At 37.3% G+C, this 24,714-nt stretch overlaps 1 protein-coding gene across 2 annotated transcripts in view; it reads left to right on the forward strand.

Annotated features, from left to right (window-relative positions):
* Positions 1-24,714, forward strand: part of LOC149539057 (ARM repeat superfamily protein) — a 373,217-nt gene that overhangs the window by 306,708 nt on the left and 41,795 nt on the right. For both annotated transcript variants that reach the window (XM_089800403.1, XM_089800404.1), the window contains exons 20-21: positions 19,469-19,656; positions 19,805-19,916. In XM_089800403.1, the coding sequence (XP_089656529.1) occupies positions 19,469-19,656; positions 19,805-19,916 (300 nt within the window). The remainder of the gene's footprint in view (positions 1-19,468; positions 19,657-19,804; positions 19,917-24,714) is intronic.

The raw sequence follows: 24,714 nt of genomic DNA on the forward strand, positions 1-24,714 counted from the left end.
TATTCGTGCAATTCCATATAATCCAATTACATTACATCTTGTTAATGACTCTGTCCATATGTATTACTCCTTCGGTTTCTTCCATATCTTCTTCGCAGTAGTTACCAAAGCAGGTATCTATCTACGGTCTGTCAAACTATCTTGATGAATCCACTGTCAGTGATTGTATTGAATGCTCTGTGCCTAAAATAGTTGCATAGGTATTCACTGATAACGATGTACTCAAATTATATATTCCTATTTGGATCTCTGTCCTCTATGTTCTCTGATTTTATTTCAAACTGTCGTGTATCTGTATTTGAAGTGTGGTTCCCTTCTGATGGTGCTGAAATAGTATAATAAATAATGTAGTCATTTTATTGATAATTAGACTTCTTGATTTAATCATTCCTATTCAAGCAACATTCCTCCCTCCTCGACTTGAGTTGCTTCAATGGCCGGAAATACCCTGGAACGGATGAGATTATTTGAGACGGAAATCTTCTTTTGTCACTTTCTGGATGCTTTGACTCATTTCGTCTCCTATGTAGTTCACTATTCTTTGTCCTTTGATGCCCGAATACTATCATACTTCCTTATCCAATCCTCCTCCTTCCTCTTCGATCACTCGTTTCGTATATGTATAGGTGATACCTATGGGAGGAAAGTCGTAACTATTGGATCAATTGTATTTCATTGATTTAATTTATAAATTTTATAGTTATGTGGATAGCTGAGTACTGGCTACTGATTAGTTTAAGTTTTATATTTAACTATATAATAGTACTCTATTATGTGAAGATATATTATCCGTATGCAATATTTTAATATATTCATACTATTATTATGTTTATGTATTATGACACTAATTATTATTATTTATCAAATTTAATCATAATATTTTATTATATATTTATGTTATTAAATTATTATATATGATTCATTACTATACTTTGATATGAATATATACTAAAATTATAATATTTATACTTAAGAATATGATAATATTTATATATTGAAAAAATATATATATATAATAGTTGTCTAAGAGATATTTGATTTAAATCTATTCCATCTTTAGTTTAAAGGATATAACTTATTTATATCTCAATAAATATTCATTTAATATATTTTAATTAATTATTATTTTATTCTATTTATTGATTATATATTGATCGATATATATATATATATATATATATATATATATATATATATATATATATATATATATATATATTATGTGTTACTAATCTCCTTAAAAATGTAATAATTATAATTTATTATTATTTATAAAATATGGGGACATGACATGATCCGAGGGGAAGTTTTGTTCAGATTTATTTCTAGGGTTTGCGATACTATCCTCCACTACATAGTAAGGATTATTGTAATTTTCATCTTGTTTAAGATAGACTTTTATATAGGTATGTTGTAGTTAGATTCTCTGGTTCCAAATTTTTTGAAACTTTATGGATATTGGTGCATAAAGATATGGTCTTATCCTAATTGTATATATCACACTGTTAATATAACCTATACTAAATAGTTTGTTATGATTGTCTATTCTTCTGCATGTTATGGTTGAAATGCCGTTGTGGCCCATTCTATTTTTGGCTACATATATTATATTTGCTTTGATTTAATGGGCTGGTTATTTGGTTATTGTATGATGATAATTTTGGTGTTCTAAGGATAGTTCTATTCTATCTTTAAGATGGTTAGCCGAAATTGGATATTAGGGTTAATAATACTGATTGAGATTCTTTATAGTGGCTAATGAAGTTGATAATTTGATCACGATTTCTCCATATGGTAGTAGTGATTTTGATTTTGGGATAGCTTTGTGGAGATTTGGATTCAGTTGATTTCCTGTATTTATCTCTTTTTGATTGTACAACTAAAACTCAAATTTTGGCTTTCCATGATTGCTTTGTTTGTTATGGTTACGAATGCATTTGGGGATTTAGGATGAGCAATTACTTTTTAGAACTATTTTAGCATCTTCAATTCTAATGGATCAGTATATTCTAATTATTGTAGAATTTTATGTATGGATTTTTAGGGTTGTCCCTTTCCATCATAGTGCAGGGGTTCATTTTCCTGAGTCTGGTTGAGATCGATGCTGGTTAGGTGATTGGTCTATGATTTGCTGTTTTCTCAAAAGTATCAAGATTAGCGTTACTCGTAATTTTCACCTTAAAAGTGTTTCTCTATCATATAAATTAAGGCCTTTTTGTTGCCTCCTTGACAATGTTTCAGCTTGTCGATTTTTTGATATCTTTTTAGTTGATAAGATTGTATATTAGATTGGATGTCTTATTTATTCGTGTTCATATTAGTGCTTCATGTTTCAGTTATGGGTATTGGAATTAAGTATTTTTGGTATGGTTTCTTTGCTGATTCCCAAATGGGTCCCTTCGGTGTTCGTATGTTTTGGCTGATCTTTTGTTTTGTTTTGGTTTTTTTTTTTTTTTTTGTTTTCCTCGACAAGTATTTGCTAGAGTAATTGACTTCTTTTGATTTAAGATATGTTAATTAATTTGAGTTTAGTTTATAAATTTAGACATAGCTAGTATTAAGCAGTTTGCTAGCCTTACGATTAACCAGTTTGGATGGTAAGAGAAACAGACAAGGATTTTCGTTACAGAACAATGAAATATTGTAAAGGCAGTGACGAATTTTCTTCAATAGACTTTGCTATGTACCAAATAGCTTTAAGCTCAAAATTGTGATTTAAATTGATGTAATATCTGAGATAATTTTTAACTGGGTTATGCCCCTTTAATGCTGTAATAATATAGGACTGTGATCTCGGGCAAGACTAGAGGTTTTCTTCCCCATTCTTTCCTACTAGTGCCCGTTTGAATGGTGGATTGCTATTGCACTGATTTTTTTTTACATTAATAAAATTATCTTGGCCATTGGCCATTTACCGATCAAAAATAATTATATATATATATATACACATATGTTTAAAAAATTAAATACAAACATGACTACTATTTTTATAAATTACATATATATAATGCTATTATATTTTAATTTTTACATATGTAAAATTGTAAATATGTTTAAAAAATTAAATACAAACATGACTATTGTAAATATATTATTTACATTAGGGAAGAGCTAGTTGTAAAGTAAGTCTCTCATCTAGGAGGTCTTGGGTTCAAGTCTACTCAAGCTTAACACAATCATATAATTGCTCTTGATAAATAATAATTAATTAATCTAGGCTTCGGCCCATTACCTATAAAAAAATTATTATTATTTCTATCTAAATATAAAATAATTATTTATAGACATACAATATATTTTTATGTATTCTTTGGCTCGGTGTTTTCTTAGTCCACGTGTCCACCTGCATTCTTAGTCCAAAATGAAGTTGTTGCTTTTGTCCAAGTTTCTTCTGCCATTTTTGTGTGCAAAATTTAATAATTACAATCGTCACTATTTTATTTTGGTGTTTTCTATCGATAGTGAATATTGTATCAGGATGTATGCCGTCAGTATCGGCCGACAGGGTGTGTATCAGGGTGTATGTCGTCAATATCAGCCGATAGGGTGTGTATCAGGATGTATGTCATCGGTATTGAGAAGGTTCTTATTATGTAGCCGACATGTTGTATGTGGCCGATGAGCACTTTTGGGAAGGTTCCTCGAGATGTATATATACCCCCTTCGAGATCATTGTAATCATCAACATCTGATATTGTCAGAGAAGCATAATGTAATGTTTTGGCATACGCGAATAAAATAAGGAGTTCTACTATTCTAATCCATTGTATGCATTGATTCCTTTACCTAGTATGGTAAACATTTGGCGCTGTTGCCCGATGGACCTGGAAAGGCAGGAGAATGAAGAGTAATGCCGAATCAGCTAAACAAGAATAAGAACAAGCTGAAGGAAAAGGACGAAATACGTACAACTCAAAGAAATCTAATTCTAGCACAACAAGCCGAACATAGGAGGTTCTAGGAGATTGTCGATGGACATAGAAGCGCGGAAGAATTGTTGGAGAAGACTAGACAGCAGGTGGAGTTGGTGGAAGAAGCAAGGGAGGAGTTTTTGAATTTGTATTCATCGAGGGAAGAGAATCGACTCGCACGGCTCAGAATGCCGAGGGAGCAAGAGCGTGGAGTGAACTCTTCCGCAATACACTTCTAGAACAGACAGATTCACTTAATGGAGACCCTTCTTCACCAAACAACACAGCTGCCAGGATACCAAGCATCAGCGTCGAGATACCAAGCGTCAGTGTCAAGATACCAAGTGTCGGTGTCGAGATGGTAGGACCAAAGAAGTTGCCTAAATTTGATGGTGATGGAGCAGCCAATCCCATTCGACACTGTAAAACTTGTGAAACGATTTGGAGGCCAATGGCATAATAGATACAAACGAATGGGTGAGGCAATTTCCAGCAACCCTACGAGGTGTCGCAATTGATTGGTTTGCTAATACAGATCCACAAAAGTTAAACAATTGGGATAACATTAAAAAGGAGTTTATTGCAAAATTTCAATTGTTGCGTGACGATAATGAGATTGTAGCGGAGATATTCAATACCAAGCAAGGGAAGAATGAAACAGTTTGAGTCTTCGCGAGGAAGTTGAAGGACTTGATCAATAAAATGGAGAATAAGCCGGCTGATGGGCTACATGAAAGATGGTTCATTGAAGGGCTTCACCCGAAGCTATGAAAGAAGATGAAGATCGTGTCGCCATCGTCATACACTGAAGTGTACAACCGGGCAATGTACCTAGAAAGTGAATAGAAGACCAAAAAGAAAAAGAAGAATAGTTCATTTGATTCAGATGACGACGCGCCTTCAGGAGAAGATAGTAGCGATGATGAAGGCAGTAGCAAGAAGGTTCGCACCCTTCAGAAGGATATGATTCAGATGATGAAAGAGTTCAAGAACATGCATAAGGAGACCAAGGGCAATAAGCTATGGTGCACTGAGTGCAAGGAAAAAGGCCATACGGAGGGATCTTACCCGAAAGACCAATTTTGTGAGATTTGCCAGATCATGGGACATTCGATAAAGGAATGCCATTTCAACCTGAAAACAAGAGCACCGCAGCAAGTGTTCCTCACACAAGAGGCATCCGCGTCAGGAGGGAGCAGGAACACCAGTATGGAGGGTGCCACGTCGAGAGGATACAGAAATAATCGGCGCGGTCAAAACAACAACAGCAGCGGCAACAACAATAATGGCAGCAGGAGTCGGATTCAGTACGATGCGAACGGTCGATTGATAGTTCAATGCCACGCATGCAATTTGTGGGGCCACTTCGCCCGAGAGTACACAACGGCGAACACACCGAAATTGTTATGCAAATGGTGTGGACCCAGTGATCATGAAGATGCTAAGTGCTTGAAGTGAGGAGTAAATTTGATCACCATCAGGACGGACGAAGAGGAGGTCCTGGCCATCACACAGAAGCAAGCAAAAGTATACCCCAACCCAACGGAGGAAAAGAAGAGACTAGAGGGAGTGCGGGCAGAGATCTAGAAAGCAACACAAGCAGAAACAACACACCTGAAGGACAAGACTAGTACCTCCGCACGGAACTACGCAGAACAGAACAACATACAGCAAATATGACAAACTGAGGTACCCGTCAGGATAAATGATCTATTGCTCACTATGCCTCAACTCCGTACAGCACTCATGAATATAGCTCCAATTGCTAAGCAACCAGCAAAGCAAGGAAGGGAGCAAGGAGGTGGCGCAAGTGCAGAAGATCCGATGCCGTTAGCCCTTTCATCCGGACGCCATCTGGCAATCGTCGAAATGGGCATTCTCGAGACCGTGTTGACGGACATGATTGTAGACGGAGGGTTTGGTGTCAACGTGTTACCAGAGGATACCTGGAAAAGGTTGGGACAGCCAACATTGTGTCCACCTACATCCCAACTACTAACAGCCAACCAGCACGGAATTAAACCATTGGGAGTCCTGACAGCACAACCAATGACGATTGGAACACAATCATTCTTGCTTGATTTCGTCGTCATCCCGCTGAAAAGAAAAGGATACGATGCCATTTTGGGCCAGGGGTGGCTGATACAAGCCAAGGTTAAACATGATTGGAAGAAAAATACTTTCACTTGAAAGCAAAGGGCGGAAATACGTCATTGACCTACATACACAAATGGTAGGTGAGGAGGCAACATCGTCAGACTCAGAAGGTGAAAGCGAGAATGATGACAAGGGGAAGAAGAGAATGGAACCTGATAAAGAGGGAGTATTCAGACTGGAAGGAGGGTGAGTAAGGACGATCTAGACTCGTTGAACGGCCTTTTTTCACTGGCAGATGGAGGATTATGAGCTCTTTCCGAGCTGTAATATGTTAAGGGTCAATGAAGGTAAGAAAGGAGGAAATGAATATCCGAAGGAACATAGAGAAGCTGAAGAAGGAAAGGCGATTACGGCTGAAGATGAAGGTAAGAACATACAATACGAACCCATAAAAAGGAAAGATTCCACTATACGACCACGCAGAAAGGAAATGTTACGTCAAACCACAGATATAGCAGAAAGGTGTCGACAGCAAGGAAGACACATCATACAATCTACACAGGAGACAAAGAGGAAGGGTTTAATAAAAGTTGCAGCACTACAAAGTGGAGGTGTTATTGACGGCCAGAAGGGGCAGCTGACGGAGTCCATGGTACCGAGCTTCGGGAACAAACTGGGCGATATGGAAAACTGGATGGAGAGATCGTGTACCTTAAATAAACTTGATGAGCGATGATTGTAGGCACAAAGGGCCACAGAGGTAACACAGAACAGGTGCAAAGCATGGCATGATAGACACTTGAAATTGAACAAGTTCCAACTGGGACAGTTGGTGTTGAAGTATGACAGATGGAACAAGATCAAACCAGGCAAGTTTCAAGTGAAATGGTCGGGCTGTACCAGATTCGGGAAGTGGGTGATAACAAAGCAATAAAACTATGGATGCTAGACGGAAAGGAAGTGGCTAACGCAGTGAATAGGTCAAAGTTGAATGTCTACCATGAAAGAAGTAATGCACCTCTGTGGACGAACAACTGAGAAAAGAATGACTATAAATATTGTATATATGTAAATATTGTACATATGTAAGATAAGTAAGGACAAAGTTAATTAAAAAAAAGAAAAAAAAGAGAGAAAAAGCACCGTACAATCAAGTGACCGTACGACATCGAGAACAAGCAATGACCACTGTACAGTATCAGGAGGAGCAATGACCACCGTACGACATTTTGTACTAGGAACATGAACCGTACAACATTCCAAGCTAAATGGTATCCACCGTATGGCCTAGCAATGTATCACCATGCAAATGCAGGGGGGAGTACGAAGTGATCACCGTACGACTTGAAGAGGGTCACCGTATGGCTTGGAGGTGGGTTATTGTATGGTTTTGAGATGACACCATACGGCATGCGACTGTATCACCATACGGCTTGGTACCGTATGGTATGTGACTGACGATATAACTTGTGTCTCATGGTACGGTGCTTGCTAATACCACTGTATGGCGTGTTAATGGCATTGTACGGCAATGCCAACACATGTACGACACAACCATTTTCACCATACAACGTACGGCTAGAAGAGGTATGCATGTGGTGAATACCGTACGGCAATCCTCCAGAACCGTATGCAGGATATGAGCGGCTGATTTAGTAAGCATAAGGAGTAAAGAGGTCGTACAGTAGCAGGATCCATGGTGTAGCTATGCATTGGTAGTGCAGAAAGAAATGGAGGACAAAGCTTTTCTAAAAAAAAAAATTGATAAATCAAGAATGCCCAGAATGAGTAACGGATGATGCCAAAGGGAAGGGGAAGCATTAGCGGTTGCCAAAAAGAGTGTGGGATCAAAAGAAATCGCAAAAATAGTGTGTTCCATGCATTGCCCCCTAGACCCCCAGTCGTTGTGGTTATTAGTTGTGGGAAGTATGACCAATTGATGAGACCTGGAGCTGCTGTAGGCTTGGAGTGTCTATGTACCAGAGGTAGAGAGAGCAAGCAAGTTTTTGACAGAGTTGGTGCTTACAAAGTGAAGAAGGGTAGAGGTTGGGCAGGAAGCTCGAGAGACAACGGAGAAGGCTCGAGAAGAGATGGCCAATTGACTTGCCACCCAGCAGATTGCATCGGAAGCAGAGCGAACAGCCCTGTTAGCACAGCTCGAGGAAAGTGCACAAGGGAAGCAGCAGGCGAAACAACAGCTAGCAGCAGCGGAGTAGCGTTTGGTAGCAACACTTCAGGAGGACTCAGCGAAGAGGGCTCATGATCAAAAGGAAGTTGAGTGCCAGGAGGTTGCTTTGATGCTGAAGGAAGTGGTGGAGGAGAACTCTCAGATCAGAGTTGATTTGAAGGTCCAGACAGATCAAGTGTATCAGCTTCGACGCAACCGGTCTTCACATTCTGAGACACAACCTTCTGGTGCATGATGTCTATGTCTATGTTGTTTTTATGATTAAATTTAGTTAGTTGTTGAGTTTTGTTGTGTGGTCGTCCGGAGACGACTTTTCTTTTTGGGGGGGATGATGTTGACAGTAAATATTGTATCAAGATGTATGTCGTCAATATCAGCCGACAAGGTGTATCGGGATGTATGTCCTCGGTATCGGCCTACAAGGTGTGTATCAAGATGTATGTCGTCAGTATCGGCCAACAAGGTGTGTATCGGGATGTATGTCGTCGGTATCGGGAAGGTTCTTATTATGTAGCTGAAATGTTGTATGTGGCCAATGGGCACCTTCGGGAAGGTTCCTCAAGATGTATATATACCCCCTTTGGGATCATTGTAATCATCAGTATCTGATATCATCAGAGACGCATAATGTAATGTTTTGGCATATGTGAATATGATAAGGAGTTCTGCTATTCTGATCCATTGTCTGTATGCATTGATTTCTTTGCCCAATATGGTAAACATTTTCCAACTTTTGAAAAACCTAAATCAATGACTTTTTTATAATATATCAGCAGCGATATATAGAACGATAATATTGGCTCCTGAGAAATGCAGCAATATTTCGCAATATATACGGTATATCAGTGAATTTTTCAGTGATGCTCTAAACTTTGGACCTCATGAACCACATCACCTAACTGTCGTGTGTTCCTATCCTCATAATAGTTTAATTAAAGATCTAAAGATAATGTTGCAGGTTTGGCTTCAGCTTCAGATTTGGTAGTTCAATATTTTTTAATCCAGGTTCTAACTTGCTATATTTGTAACCATAATTTGCACAAGATGTACAAAATTAAATATTAAATTGAGGGCAGAACTAATAATTGTCAATTCAATGTTGATTTGTTTTTTCTATTGAGTGTAATGGATCAACAAAATGCATTATTTAATTGATAAATTCAAGTAATGCCCACCCCCAAAACATTGATGCTGCAACATCCCCGGATCAACTTTCACAATACAAACATTGATGCTGCAGCATCCCTGGATCAATTTTCACAATACAAAAAATATGAATTGAACAGTCCAATATCACCAGATTATGTTTTACGATACAAAATCTGGTAAAGCGAGGAGTCTATTCAACTCATTTGTAAGTCAGAAATTGAAACCATGTGTAAGCTGATTGGAGAATGAGAATCATTGTTAAATCTGAAAACCAGGTCATTACACCAATTCTGTGAACCAAATTAACTGCTAGGAATTGCAATTGGGTTCAATATCCTCCAGTCAAAATCATCCTCATTATGGAAATCAGAAAGATCTGCTGTACTCAGCTCAAAAAGTGGATTATCAAATGTCCAATCAGCATCCACCTCAAACAAGGAATTTTTTACTAGCTGGAAATGAACCAAAGTTTCATTACTTAATTTCTTGGGGCAGCTATCCAAATCATAAGTCTGTTGAATGCTATCACTTCCTAGAAAAATTCCTAGAAAAACTCATGCCTTCTTTTATCCTCGTGCTCCCTAGATTGTTTGGTGATAACAATCTGATGTTCCGCTTCATGAAGAATAACTCATGTATTATCCAATGCCTCCTGAGCATTCTTAAGCTCCCCATTGAGCTTATTAATCTCATCCTCTTTTTCCTTAGTAGACCAACATATAATTTAGCAACCTTTAAATTAAAATCCGTCTGAAATCAAACACAAATAGTATGATTTCAAAGATTCTAAGGCTACTTTAACCCTTTGTAAATCAACAACAATAGAATCACTTCCCATTCCCTTTTGCCTCTCTTCTAAATGTACTCTCCGATAGATATCTTGAACGATCCTATGAGTTTCATCATAACACACCAAGGCTGCAACAATCATCTCTTCATCAACTTTCAGCTGTTTTTTTCAAAGAATCATTGTCACTTGGCATGTATTTTCTAATTGGTCACCTCTAACACTGTCATCCTGAAATTCTGCTTTTGATGGTTTTACTAAATCACTATCATGTATAAAGGAATTGTCATACAAAATACACTACTCATCAAGGATATCATCAAGCTCATCTTATGCTTCAAGCTCCATGTTTGATTGTGTAATATGCAATGACAAGGTGGCTGTCATGCTATTAATTTCCGGCAAATTCTTATAGTCTGAAGTATCGGACACACTCTTCTGTCCAATTAGACCATCCTCCTCAAGATGTTTGTCTATAGCCAAGTGCAAGTCACCAATGTAGAGAGTTCCATAACCCATACTTGTGTTGTTTTGTAGGAGCAAAGCTGTGAGATTTTTATCTTCTTCATTGCTGGTCTAATTTTCCATGTTTTCCATACTTCATTACGATCTTCACACCTGTGATTTGGTTTTTCTGGCATGTGAAACAAATCTATTCTCTTCTTATTTGGTTTTTGCTCATTTTTGGAGATCTTGCATCTTGTTTACCTGTTAATGTTAACTCCTATTCAGTCATAAACTCCTTGAACATGTCAAACTTATGTTCAATTAATGCCTCCACAAGCTCGTAACCCATAGGTCAGATTATATTCTCCCCTCTCCACATCACCAACAAGTCAGATTTTAATTGCTTGCATATGTCATTCTTATCAAGGATCAATGATGTGATGTTTTTTACACAAGCTCTCACATTGGTGGAATGATGTTTCCTAAATTCTCTTTAGAAAATTTGAAACAATTGTCCAATCATCTCCTCACAACCAAGGTCCAACATGAGAATGAAAAATCTGGGGTTTTCCATTAGTTCTAGAATCCTGACCTTCTTTCCAGAAGTAGGGGCCTTGTCATCATCTAATCCACACAAGCTGTCCACTATCAAATGTAGGACCTTCTCCAAGATGTTATCTGAATAAGGTGCAGCAAGAGTTTTTATCCAATAATCTCACTCAAACAAGTGGCAACTGTAAGTTTCAAACCATTATTCGGATGTTCCAACATTTTGGACTGCAGTAAGGCAGCCATTGAATCCTGTGTGGTCCAATTCAAAAGCCTTCAATCCGACTGATCCACCTCAGTCAAACATGATTCTAACTTCTTCAGTTTTGAGAAGAAGATCATCACCATGTGTTATGGACTCCAATTGCAATCTGATAATGTGCAAATCATTGTCTATCTTAGTTTCCTTCCGCAAGTCTCTTACCTGTTGAGTATTGAAAGTTTTATTGAACTCATTGGAGAATACCTTGTGTTTCAGATTTTCCCTTGTTTTAACTGGTTTTTGCTACCAACAAATCTGAAGTGCTTATGATTACCCCTGTTTCCTCTAAAAAAATTCTGTACATAACTACTTGTTCTGCCCTCTAATACCAATAAATTCTTTTCACTGGAATCAACTCTCTAGAAAAAAAAAATAACTCTCCGTTTCCCTGTTCTTAATCAGATGTACTTTCTTGTTTGCCACCAGACTGCCTGTAAGCCTCCACATTGCTGAAAGGGAAATTTACATTGACATTTTGTGTTTATACAGTCATTTGATGTGTGTTTGAGTTTTCACATGAACATTTAACAATGGTGCTCACAAAAATAGAACTTGCAGACATTAATTCATAGATTGAGTTTATCATGCACATTCATAATATCCATACATCAATGTGTGTAGCAGCATTGACTGTTTATGGATGAAACTCTGCATACCAATTTGAGTGCCTATTCTGGATTGGCATGCTTCATCAATTTAAAGGGGAATTGTCTTGATAAATGTTTATCCATGCTGAATTTAACTTTCATTCCCAGGATTTACTCATCAATTTGTCTTCAAACTTTATTCCAAGACAATAAATATATTTTGACACCTTCTACATACTTCTCATACACTGAGAGGAATTCACCAAATATCTGTTCCTTGAAATTCCCAAAGTTCCTTCATGGCTGTTACTGTCTCTCCAACACTGTTAGACGCTTATGGATTCGCAGGTCAATCTGCTATTCTATACCACTAACCATCATCCTCGAGCTTGAAATATGAGTTGATTCTTGTGAATAGGAATATCTACAATAGAAAAAATATTATTCGTTTTGAGCGTATGAATTTTTGTTTAGGCAACACAGGTCATGTGTCTGCTCAAGGTTATGTTGGGCCAGGAAATTCCACCTTTGTCCCCTGTGATACTTCAAGATCATTTAAGCATTAAGCTCGAACTTCAAATATTATTCATGGCACTACCTGCACCATTATCTCCTCAGCCAAAAATCTCTCACGGTAATAACAAGCAGTTCCTGGAAAATTCCAAATAAATCACGGTATTAATGGAAAGATTCTTCCACCTATAACTATTTGGTGTGCTTCAATTATCAGAATATCAAATACAACTTTCGAAACACACTATCAAATGAAGTATATTGCCCAAAAATACCAAAAATGATTCTTGTGTTGGACTTTTCAACTTAATTCAATCCTTTGATGAATATGCAATCCCCACTATGCTAAAGTTTTATCGTTGGAACAATTATCACCTTACTCTGAGCAATGGTGAATGAAGATGACACAAATTGCATAATGGGCATGTCATCTACTTGGAGCCACATCGCTATTCCTTTCTCTTTTTGTGTCAAATACCTCCTGGCAATGGTTTCTTGAATTTTCAGCAATGATTATAAAATACTTCAGTTATCTGCATATATGGCCTCAACTTATCAAGCACAACAGTGGCGCTCAATTGGGGAAAAGGACCATTTCTCCCAGAAGCTGAACAGTTCCCTTCAAACAATTTTTTTGGACTGGTCCAACTCTTTGCACTGCATTGATTCACACCTGTCAACAGATCCAAGTTCTTTGTTTTGGAAGTTGAAACGACAATCTTTAAGCACTTGCAATATGAAAAATAGGCCCCAAACTCATTCAATCACAAAATGTCGGTCTCTGCAACCTAATAATGCTTTACCCAATGAAGATGGCTGGTGTTTGAAGGACTTTGTCAGGGACACACAAAAGCAGTGGCAAACTTCGTTAAATTGTTCCCAATGTTGCACCTTCAAGAAAAACTTTGAACCATATATGAATTTCCTAGTATAACTGCTCCATTAATATATGGACTCCGACTTAATAAAGTAACCATAATCTTTTTCATTAATATCGCAAAAGATAAGAAGTTACCGCTAGATCACAGGAACCAAAAGAAATGGGAAATTTCACCCAAATTTGCTTTGGGACTAGTCTTGTGAATATTTTTCTGTCCGGTTTCAAATAATAGTGAAGCCCAATGAAGTATAGACAGTTACTGAAATAAGGACCACACGATCACCAAATATGAACAACTCTTGAGAACATTAAAAGTTCGGTAACATTGTATTGAACTTTTCTTATAATATTGGCTGCCCAACATCCAAGTCATGGTAGCTCCTAACTCATACAGCAGCGTACACTATATTCATTCAAACTTGGCCTACAATTTTATAATATTTTTAATGGAGCTGCTATGATTTTTCCTCCAAAATCTTACAATATTGCCCCATACTTCTTACGACAATTAAATTCCTCTAAATGTGTTGATTTCAATTTCTAGAAATAATATCTTATTTCTTTGAAAACTTTAGTGGGAGCCAATTTTGATGAAATCTATTAGTAATTTGTCTTGGATAAAAAAAATTCACAAGCCGGCATGATTTTTAGCTCTGAAACCACTATAATATCCCACCTGGAATATTTAGCCAATTTCTTCAACACAATTCCCAGATTTTAAATTAAAGATTTCATGCAACAATATTCAGATTAAAACAACAAATATCCTCAATATTTCCAGATTAAAATGCTCAAGTTATTGTATTATAATAATCAGCAATACTATCCAATCTTTGTACAGTAACAACAGCCAGATTGGAAATTACTAGAAATGAACCTGCTTATGCTGTGTGAACTGTGTCCTAAATACACGACAAGCTGAATCGGGTTTGTGTCTGATTTGTTGAGGAGAGCCTGAAGGTTTCCATCCTCACGATCCTTGAATAGAAGTTGAAGCTTTCTTTAATTCTCCCAAGAGTAAACATAAATCAATCTAAAAATCCAAGCCTGTCCAAATGAATGAAGCCTTCCCTCTCTTATTGCCCAAAGTTGTGACCCTTCAACTCTCTTCTCCTATCTTTCTGTTTTATTCCTCCTTTGTCACTTTTATTTGCCTAGTATATAATATTAAATTTACCCCTTTTTATAAATTTGTATTATGCTCTCATAAGTCAATTTTAATATTAAATGGATATCCTTAATTTCCCAGTATCACCAAAAAGGGACATTACAATTATCCTTAAAATTCCTCAATTGAATGTTCCTTGGTGATTCCTTGCCCTTGGTGTTGGCTTCACATCATAAATCGATCTTCTAATGCCTTAGGGGATGTCAAAACTTGGGAGACTCAATGTGGGGAAATTTTGGAAGATGCAAAATTTCCCCAAGTGGGAGATTTCGGAAAATGCGGAATTTCCCCAAAAGGGAGATTTCAGAAGATGTAAAATTTCCTTGGGAGGAAGATCCTTTGTAAAATTATCAATCCCCTCCCCTCATTGTTTTAAAATTGCAATGCTTAAGTTACTACCGATTAAAGGCCAAAGTTTTGAGATTTTTGGGAGAAATGAGGAAGTAGGAAAATTGCCGAAGATGCGAAATTTCACCAAGATAGGTTCTATCACATACTTCGTCCTAATTCTCAAACATGCAAACCCCTTCTCTCCTAGGCTAAAAATTCAACTCTACACTTTGACTTAGGCTACGAAAATTCCTCTAAGTGACATCAAGATGCTTGCGCAAACCTCAAGCAAAATTTTCTCCAACTCACCCTATACTTGGAGACTTGAAAAAAATTTGCCAACCAAAACTGCCTAAGACAAAGACTCCTACTTTCTAAAAGGAAAAAGGGGGTACCCATTTGCAATGGAGCAATGGTGTGAAAACCACACAACATGACTATAGTTTGTATTGCTGTCTCATGTTCATGTATGTTATTAGAATTAAGTTGTTTTCATGTGTGTGAACTGGAATAGCTTATAGGCTTATTTTTTAGAAATCATCTACTTTCGGAAGTCTAGTGCTCCAACAGTAGTGATTCACTTTCATAATATAGAAAAAAATAGACACAGATCTAAGACAATACGCTTTCAATCAGCCTGTGAGTTGGTGTGAGTTTATTGGTATTATTTTATCCAATTTTATGATAGAAGTGTAGTTAAGAGATCCATCTTGCCCATTACCCGCTCCACAAGTAAGTGGATTCTTTCCTGAAACAAGAGGAAAGATTATCGGTAACACCCTTTAAAAGTACTCTAAGGGCCCATTTGGCAGCAGGAATATGAGTGGAATAGGCATATGTAAATTCTTAAAATCTTAAATTCTCTGTTTGGGTGCACCAAATTGGAATTGTGAATAGGAATACGTATTCCAATTTTGTCCCAAAAATGACCATCTGTTGTTCCACCTAAATAGGTGGAATTGGAATACGTATTCCTATTCCAATTTTATTTATTTTAAAAAACATAAATGTTTATGTATGTGAATTCCCCATCAAATTCTGACTGAACCAAACAAGAATAGGAATATGTATCCCCATTTTCTATTCTAACATAACTATTCCAGAATAACTATTCCTATTCCCATATTTCTATTCCTGCAACCAAATGGACCCTAAACTTCTTGCTTACCTTGAGTTGATCCAAGGAACAGCAAGAAGGGGAAGCCTTCCCTTTAAGGAAGGAGAGACTTTGTCTCACACACTGTGGCTGGTAAATCTAGTTTGCAATGGAGTTTATACAGATTGTCGTTTGCAAAATATCCACCCAACATCAGCATAAAATCAATCTAACCTACAAAAAGTCCTTTTATTTCCTGATTTAAACTTTGACTTGGTGAACCAAATTCCATTATGCTCCTTCTACTAGGTCTCTTATTTTAAGTCTATTCACCATTCTATCCCAGATGAATCTCTCAGTGCCTTTCCACTCAAATTTGTTACCTCCTGACCTGTCATAGGCAGCAACTACCATGTTAAAGCCATGTTGGAAAAAGGGAATAAGTCTTATTATATGAAATCAGATTAAAAATAATGAACTTCTGCTATTTAATAAAATAAATAAAACAAAAAACAAAATGGCAGCGTACTGTAAATTTACGACACTAAATATGTATGTTTTTATTGATAATCAAATCTGAGTACACGACCTCTATTTATAGAGGACTTTGAGCATCCATACATTGGGAGAAGTCTCTAGATTTCTCATACGTGGACTATAGTCCATTATACAATGCTTAACTGTTTAGCAAGTTTATAGGGCACGTTTCCAACAGATTTATATTATCAAAACTAACACTGCAGTCGGGATACTAGGCAATAATCTGAGCCATTTCCATAATTCAATCCTATTCCTATGGTCATTGGGTGCATAGATGTTGCAAATACCGAACTCTAGTCCTTTCCTTGGCATTTAATCCATACTGCTCTATTGCATGGCGAAGCTCCCCATTCCAGTACTTCATTGCTCCAGTCAGGCCCCACCATGATAGTAGCCCCTTCTTTCCCCTTAGAATGGGAAGTCTAGAAACTCTTAGCATCCCTCCATATACACTTAAGGTCAATATCTAGAACAAATCCAATAGATTTCACTTCTTGTAGCAATAGAAGATTGATTTTCTTATTCATGAGGATAAATCTCGTAATCATGTATTTTCGATCTTGGGGTTCTATCCCCCACATTCTAGGATGCAATATCAAAGTCCATAAGATAACATAAGATAATAAGATAAGATAATGATATTAATGTCCAACAAAAGACCAACAAAATGTCTACGGGACTAAAGGATTACAACAATGAGGCTGACAGCAGCAAAAGCGCACAAAGGTGTTCGAAAATAAATACAAATAACAAGAGAAAGCAAACAAAGAGACAAAGACGAGGCCAAGAGAGAGACTAGGAGTCCTTTCTAGGCGAAAGGAAATCAGTCACTGAATGATATGCTTGCTAATGAGTAGAGGCCCTGCTCTGTCTCTGGCCACTCTTAGAGGAGTGTCGCTGGTGCAAATAGTCGGTATGGGATCTAACGCATCTGGAATGTCTGGTAGATCTAGTGGAGCTAGAAGGCCTTTCACACCATGCAAAGGAGGTAATGGTGTGAAGAAGGCAATAATGAGTTGAGTAGATGGGTGTCAATGCGGAAGCAGTCATTGGATTGTGCTATCACGAAGCATAGTGGCCTCTCGAAGATAAAGTGCAAGACAATGCTGATCATAGTAGCTGAAAAAAATCATAGAGAGAGAAGCACTCCGGGAATAGACAGAAAAATCTCCCTTTGATCTCATAATATATAGGACAACAGAAAATGAAGTGTCTCTCAGTCTCCACCTCACCCAAAGTACAAAGCATACAAATTCGCTCTCCACTAACAATATGATGGTCAGTCTGAACCCGAAGACGGTGAGAACCAACTCTGAAAGATCCCAAAGAGATACACAGGGCATGAGACCACCGCCGGGAAAGGTAGCTAGGATGAACAATAATCCCATCAAGCATCTCCAAAAAGTGCTTCATGTAAAAGGACATCCGTGGGTGTAACCCACCAGGACATGAGACCGCTGCCGGGAAAAGTAGCTAGGAAAAACAATAATCCAATCAAACATCTCCAAAAAGTGCTTCGCGTAAAAAGACATCCATGGGCGTAACCCATAAGAAACAGATTAATTTTGTTTGTCTTCTAGGGTTATACTCTTCTTGAAGTAACTGGGCAATTGCCTCATCTACATTTTATCCTCCTTCGGGGCAATCGATGATCTCGGGGGTCTTGCTTTCTTTCTAGAGGCCCCATTTCCCCCAGCAGTCTCAACCTCTCCCGTATGAGAAAAATTAGACTTTTTCTTTTTTCTCCTCTTGTCTAGGGTCTTGAAGACAAATACTTCACCTTCTATAACAATTTGATCATCAATGTTTATCAAATCATCCCCATTACCAGCACCCGTGAAGGGGTTCTCTATCTCCTCCTCAATGAGTGAGGTAGGGTCATTGGGGGGGGGGGGGGGTTGGGGGTGGGCATCTGGAGATACCGGTGGAGGCACATCCGGGTGAGTAGAACAAGATTGAGCAAGGATCACAATGACCACAAATTCTAAGAGTTTGTCCTGGACCTAAGCATTTGCCATGCGACACTTCTAGGCTATTTCCTTTTATCAATAACTGCAGAATTCCCAAATTGTTTATCACTAGAGTCCTTGCCATCGGGGTGCACCTCCATCATTGGGGGTTCCTCTTCCTTATTACCTACATCATCCATTGAGAATGAGGGTTTCTGAGCTCCCCTCTGGTTCAGGTCCTTCTTGTTCTGATTATTCTTAGTAGTAGAAAGACCCCTAATCTTGTGCAAAGCTAGTTGCTGAGCATTCAAAACTCGTTGTTTAGGTTTAGGATCACCCACATTAAGCTCAAAGTCAATGGATTCAATATCTGGAAGGTCACAAATAATCGGGAATAGGGGATAGTTCAATGTTGATTGTCAAATCTAAATATCCAAAAATAAATTTAAATTAAATTGAATTGTAATTTAAAAATAAATAAATATGAATGCTAGTTATCAAACTGCATTCTATTGTCCTTTGTGTCTTTCATGCTAGATGCCACTTTATCAGATTCTCGAATGATCATTGAGCGGTAACAATCTGCTGCCCCATAAAAGAGTATCAATATGTCAAGCTGCAGGTGCAATCTGATAAACACTACAATGTGAAAACAAAAACCTTCATGTACATGGTAACAAGGTGTCATTCACATAGATAATTGAGAAGTACCTAACCTTCATGTACATGGTAACAAGGTGTCATTCATGTAGATAATTGAGAAGTACCTAACTTTTGTTTCATAATTCAATTATGGTGATGATATATCACAGGAATCATTTAGAAAAAAAAATTCATGGCTGTGCTCTCATTTATTTAATTTGTTCTGTCTTGATATAATGTTTTTTTTGAGAAGTATTCCAACCTTATAATGCCCTTCACTATACCTTTTTGAATCTTATGCATAGATTGTGGTATCCATTTTCTAGTTCTTGATGAGCTTACTGTGGAGAATGTTTTTATGGAACTGTTTCAGCATCTGTTGTCATTGAGGAGTTTGGTCACGAAGAAGAATTTGGGTCATTATGTATTAGTACATTCCAGAGATTTACAGCTGCAGAGTCAATTGCAGCATTGAATTCCTCTTATGTTTGTGATCAAGAACCTGATCTAGTTGAAGCATATACAAGCTTCACATCAACATTTGTCCGATGCTGCCCTAAGGTTTTTTTCCAAACTTGTTAATTAATATTTTGTAATTTGTGGCCTCTCTTTCAATAGTAATACAGGTATATTTAACTAGATTCAATTTTTTTTGGAATATCACAAGAAATTTAAATATAACTTCTTGCAACCTTCAACTCGTTGGCAGGAGGTGGTGGCAGCAGCTGAAGCATTGGTTGAAGGTTCTATTCAAAAAGCAGCCATATGCTGCACTGCCATGCATCGTGGAGCATCCCTCTCAGCCATGTCATATATGTCTTGTAAGCATAGTTACATGTACAGTGTGCATAGTTTTGATTGAATGTTTGCTTTAAAAGATTTAGTATACTGACTATTACAGCAGTTAATGTGAACTTAGAATGACAGTCTGTTCAGCACTATATTTATATATGCCAAAAAAATTCAAGGGTTGGTTTTAAATAGAATTCAAACATTTTTGGGTGACTAATTATTGTGAAGGGGACTTGAAGTCACATCAACATCTAAGGCAGAGGCAGTTAATGGCTGATAAAGCATCTGCTCAAGCTAATACATTTTTAAGTTAAAAATCACATTGCAAACCAAGAGGTTATAATACTATACTGCTAGTTAGTGGGGATAGAGATTGAAATGTGTGCATCTTGGGAAGAAATCCCAAGTGATGTCTGACGATGGTTCCAAAACCAAACAGCTTCTTTTTGACTGGTCAAACTGGGTTACCATTGAGTAAAATGATTCCATGGAATGATTCTTTGAGAATGAGACGGGGACATGAAATTTAGAGATAAATTTTAGCATAAAAGTCCTTGTATTGAAACAGCTCCCAAGCCCAAAAACATGGACGCACGTGAGCTGCACTTTATTTAAGCCGATCAATTTAGTATACCCGTCATATCAAATCACAAAGGTGATGTGGCAGCCTGATGAATGGTTCTGGGCAGTGGGCCAAAGAGGGAAAAAAAACAAAATAAAGACACATTAAGCTAACAATAGGTACCTCTTCTTACCTTCGTCTCTTCTAGAATGCAGAAACAACATATTTCATTAGGAAAACATTTTTCTGGCTTTTCATGCTGGTCAATCATAACTTCAATTAGATATGGTAAAATTTAAACAAGGGGAGAAACAAAAGTATTAACAAGATGAGGAAAGCAAGGAAGATGAGAAATCCTCTTCTCAAAATGAATCTTTCATATCAACTGATAACAAGATGAAAATAGTGATATTTACCTTTGGCAAGAGATCAAGACATGATGAGAAATAATGTATGCAGAAACAAATTTGTCATCTAACATATCTTCTTGAGCAACATGGCATTTCAGAATCAAGCATAGAATCTTTGTCAACTTCAGTTTCTTCTAGGGTAATGCATAAAACTAAGTGTCATGCACTCACAACTTTCAGTATAGATTGTGATCTCCACCATCACTCGTTGCATCAGAATCCAAAGATTCTTCATCAAGAGCATCCATATGTTCTTTCCAACAAGGCATAGCATGGATCTTTGAGTGTCTACAATGAGGGGAACAATGCAGGCATATTCTGTATCATCTCTTGTTTTTAGGGCAGTTTTTACGCATAGATTTTTCTACCTTTCTCCACTCTATGGGGGACTTGCATTGTATATGAGTACCTAGCAAGGCTAGTAGTCGGGACTCATCATCATCTTTCTATTTCCTAAGTTGCACCTAGTGGGGGTTGTTGGTGTAGTTTGTATCATTTCATAACTAGTTAGTAGTTGACTAACCCGATAATGGCCTATTCACAATAGCTTAAGTTTACTTAGAGGATATTTAGAGATTTGTCTCACCTAATGTGGTTTTGACATGTATACACCTAGTGAGACCCATCTTGCATACACCTATGAAACTTTCTTATACACCTATGAAACTTGCTTATACACCTGTCAAGTTTACTCATAGCTGTTCCACACATGGAGAGGTAGTTAGTAATCATCACCTGAATTGCTTCTCATCTATTTGCACACTATCTTTGGTTAACTATTGCAGAACATACAATTGGTTGACTCTTGCAGCTCAACCTAGCGCTTTCGCTTGTCCAATTGATCTCGGTCTATACAATCTCCATCAACCCATCTAAACACACTAGTGACATCAAAATACTTGTCTTCTTATGCTAACACCAACCCATAAAGCCAGGACCAGCTACACTACAAATCAACAAGAAAGTGGGGACATTACATTTTTTTCTCATTTCACTTTACGAGATAACATGAAATTACCTGAAATTTAATCAGCCACTTTTGAGCTCCATAAATTAAATTGACAAAAAACACTTAATTATCCTATTCTTGGCGTCACTTTTAGAGGCACAACAATAATCTTTTAAAGTTTTAAAACCCCTCCTTGCCTTTGTGTCACATTTGAAGACTTACTTTCTTTTGTAAAACAACTTAAAGTGGTCCACTTTCATGGGCATCAAAATAGGGGAACACCATATGAATGCATCATCCTTCACTTAAGTTATAATGGAAACTTAATTAATATAAATCAAATATCACCTTCTCAAACTTAGAACTCATCAAGGCTTTGAACTGGGAAAAATTGCAGTTTGAATTGAGAAGCAGTAGAAGCTATAAATGTTGAAAATAGCCTTTACCAAAAATCACCATATGCTAAAAATAGGAACCTTGCTAAAATTCATTTAAGATAAATTTGGCTGAGCTTTGCTCAAGATGCTGAGCTCCCTAACGACATCAATGGAGTCTATGGGAATCCGAGATTAGACTAATGGAAACTTCAAACTGACAAGGTGCAAGAAGAGAACATTGCAATTCCTTTTCATTACCAATTGTTACGCTTGGCTATATGCAAACCTAATTTTGTTTGGAGTAATTTCAGAAACTCTACTTCAGCTCTTCTCTAGTTGGTCAATCCTTGAGCTAGAAACAAATTTTCTAGCTTAAAGGTGGTAGGAAGGAAATATGGGAGAATCTTTGGGAGGCTGAACTTGTTTTGGAAGAGGTTTTAGCTAGATTTGAAGTTGCCATTTCAGAGATTGTAATAACTAATAACTTAAGCTCTTCATTACTTCTTGGGATAAGAGTTCCTTACAAAAATACACTCTATTAAGCTTCCCCCCATTCATGGAGCTTAGCAAATTCATTTGAAGAAGGGATTTGAAAAGAAAGAAAAATTAATAACCTCGTCCACAAGTTTTCTAGAACTGAACATTAACGATGCACCAAGGGAACTCCTAAACCTTCATGGTCTAGTGTTTTTAAGGGGCAATTTCAGTACCATAATTTAAGCAAATTTTAATACATTGGCACCAAGAAATACTAATGAGGCTACAGCTCAAGCTCTCATAATGGAATTACTCTTGGCGAAAAGGTGTGGAATCGAAAACATTGTCATTGAAGAGGATTTAATGGTCATGCTAAATCCCATAGGAAGTAGGGGCTCACCAAGGATAATTTCCCCATTCTAGGTGACAGGAGATAAGAAAGGGTTGACCTATAATTTGAGTTCCCATAGGTCAATGGTCTGGTTAAGGGGCTCATTCTAATGGTCATTGAGATTTACAGAGGCTCTATGAGCCGTTTTGGACTTAAAAGGACAGTTCCTACATTTTTGGGAGGTCTCCTAATTTTTAGGAAGACCTAGCAATTGACTGGATGATCACCAGGGGACCATGGAGCAGATGTGGATCCTTTTGAGCAGTTTTAGGTGTTTGGAGAGAGGTTCCTAATTTTTAGGCCAGGTCCCTACTTTTAAGGAGGAACTACCAGTATCAGTTATTCAGCAAGAGTCAGAATTCATCAATGATCACAAGTTTCCAGTCGAGATTCAATTCTAAGTTCAAACTTACATTTTATGAATAAATCGGGAAATATTTATACTTTAATATATCCTAAACTGGCATCAAATAAAATAATATTAAAGTTATTTTATAAGTCACTTTATAAAATAATAAGTTATAATAATTATGGCCTCTTTCCCTAAGCATTTGGCTATAATTGTTTAAAAATTAAAATAAAATATTATCCCTTGGTGGTCGATTTTCATGAAGTCGAATCAGAGTTAATAAAAGTTAATAAATCAAAATTGTTGAACTGTCAATGGGCCCTTGGTCTACTAGTGAAGTTGAATCGCTCACAAAGAGCCCACTAGGGATCAAGTCTTGCTGAGTGCAAGTCTCTGACTTCTTAAGGGAAGAGGTTGGGATCATGCCCTGGGTGATTTTGATGGTGTGGATGCCCCTCAATCCTTCGCTCTAAGCCAAAGAGGTTTCAGGTGCAAGTGGGCATGTATTGGGTTCCTAAATCATTTCAGTGGTAGCTTTTGCTGGTTGGTAGTTCGTAGGGCTCGTACCTTCGCTGAGTTGACTCGCAGGTCTGAACCCTCCATCAAATAAATTTGGTGATACCTTAAGTGGTCGACTTGTGGGAAAGAAAAAAAATGGGTTTGGAGACTCTTTTTTGCACATCTAGGTTATTTGTCTCCTTCAAGCACTGGGAAGAGCTCTGAAAATTACAGAGTTGCAGCAGATTCAACCTTCAAAAATGATATCTCTTGGGGGGAATAAGTTGAGTGCTCCCCCAATTTGGTTATAGCTTTTATAATTGTTGAATAATCAGCTAAAGAGAGCAATTTGAGTATTAGAGATGGAAAGATTTATACAATTTGCCAAGAAAAGGCAAAGAATTCAAATCAGAATTGTAGATCAGATCACTATGAAGCTCAAAGGTGAACTGAAAGACAAGTTGCTGCTGCACCTGAATATATTGGACAATCAATTTGAGAATGCAGGCCCAATCCATGCTAAATCAATGCCCAGACCTATCACCTTATCATATACTGGTGAAAATGATCTCAGAGGGGCCTTAAAGCTAGACATATGAACTCCCAGACAAGCACTTCACTTCCACATTTTTCACTTAGGATGCCATTTGAATTATAAAACCTTCGATCTCTTTTTTACTAGAATGAAGATCTCCTTGAACAAGAAACTTTGAATTGCTTGCATGCAAATTCTGAACTTCACCATTAAATGCCAGTGTGAACTCTATATGAATTCACCAATCTGGGAAGTAGTGGTTTTTCGTCTGTTCACTGT

Source organism: Cupressus sempervirens, chromosome 9 (genome assembly GCF_028749045.1).
Source record: "Cupressus sempervirens isolate cs-2001-9-10 chromosome 9, ASM2874904v1, whole genome shotgun sequence".
Classification (NCBI taxonomy): domain Eukaryota; kingdom Viridiplantae; phylum Streptophyta; class Pinopsida; order Cupressales; family Cupressaceae; genus Cupressus; species Cupressus sempervirens.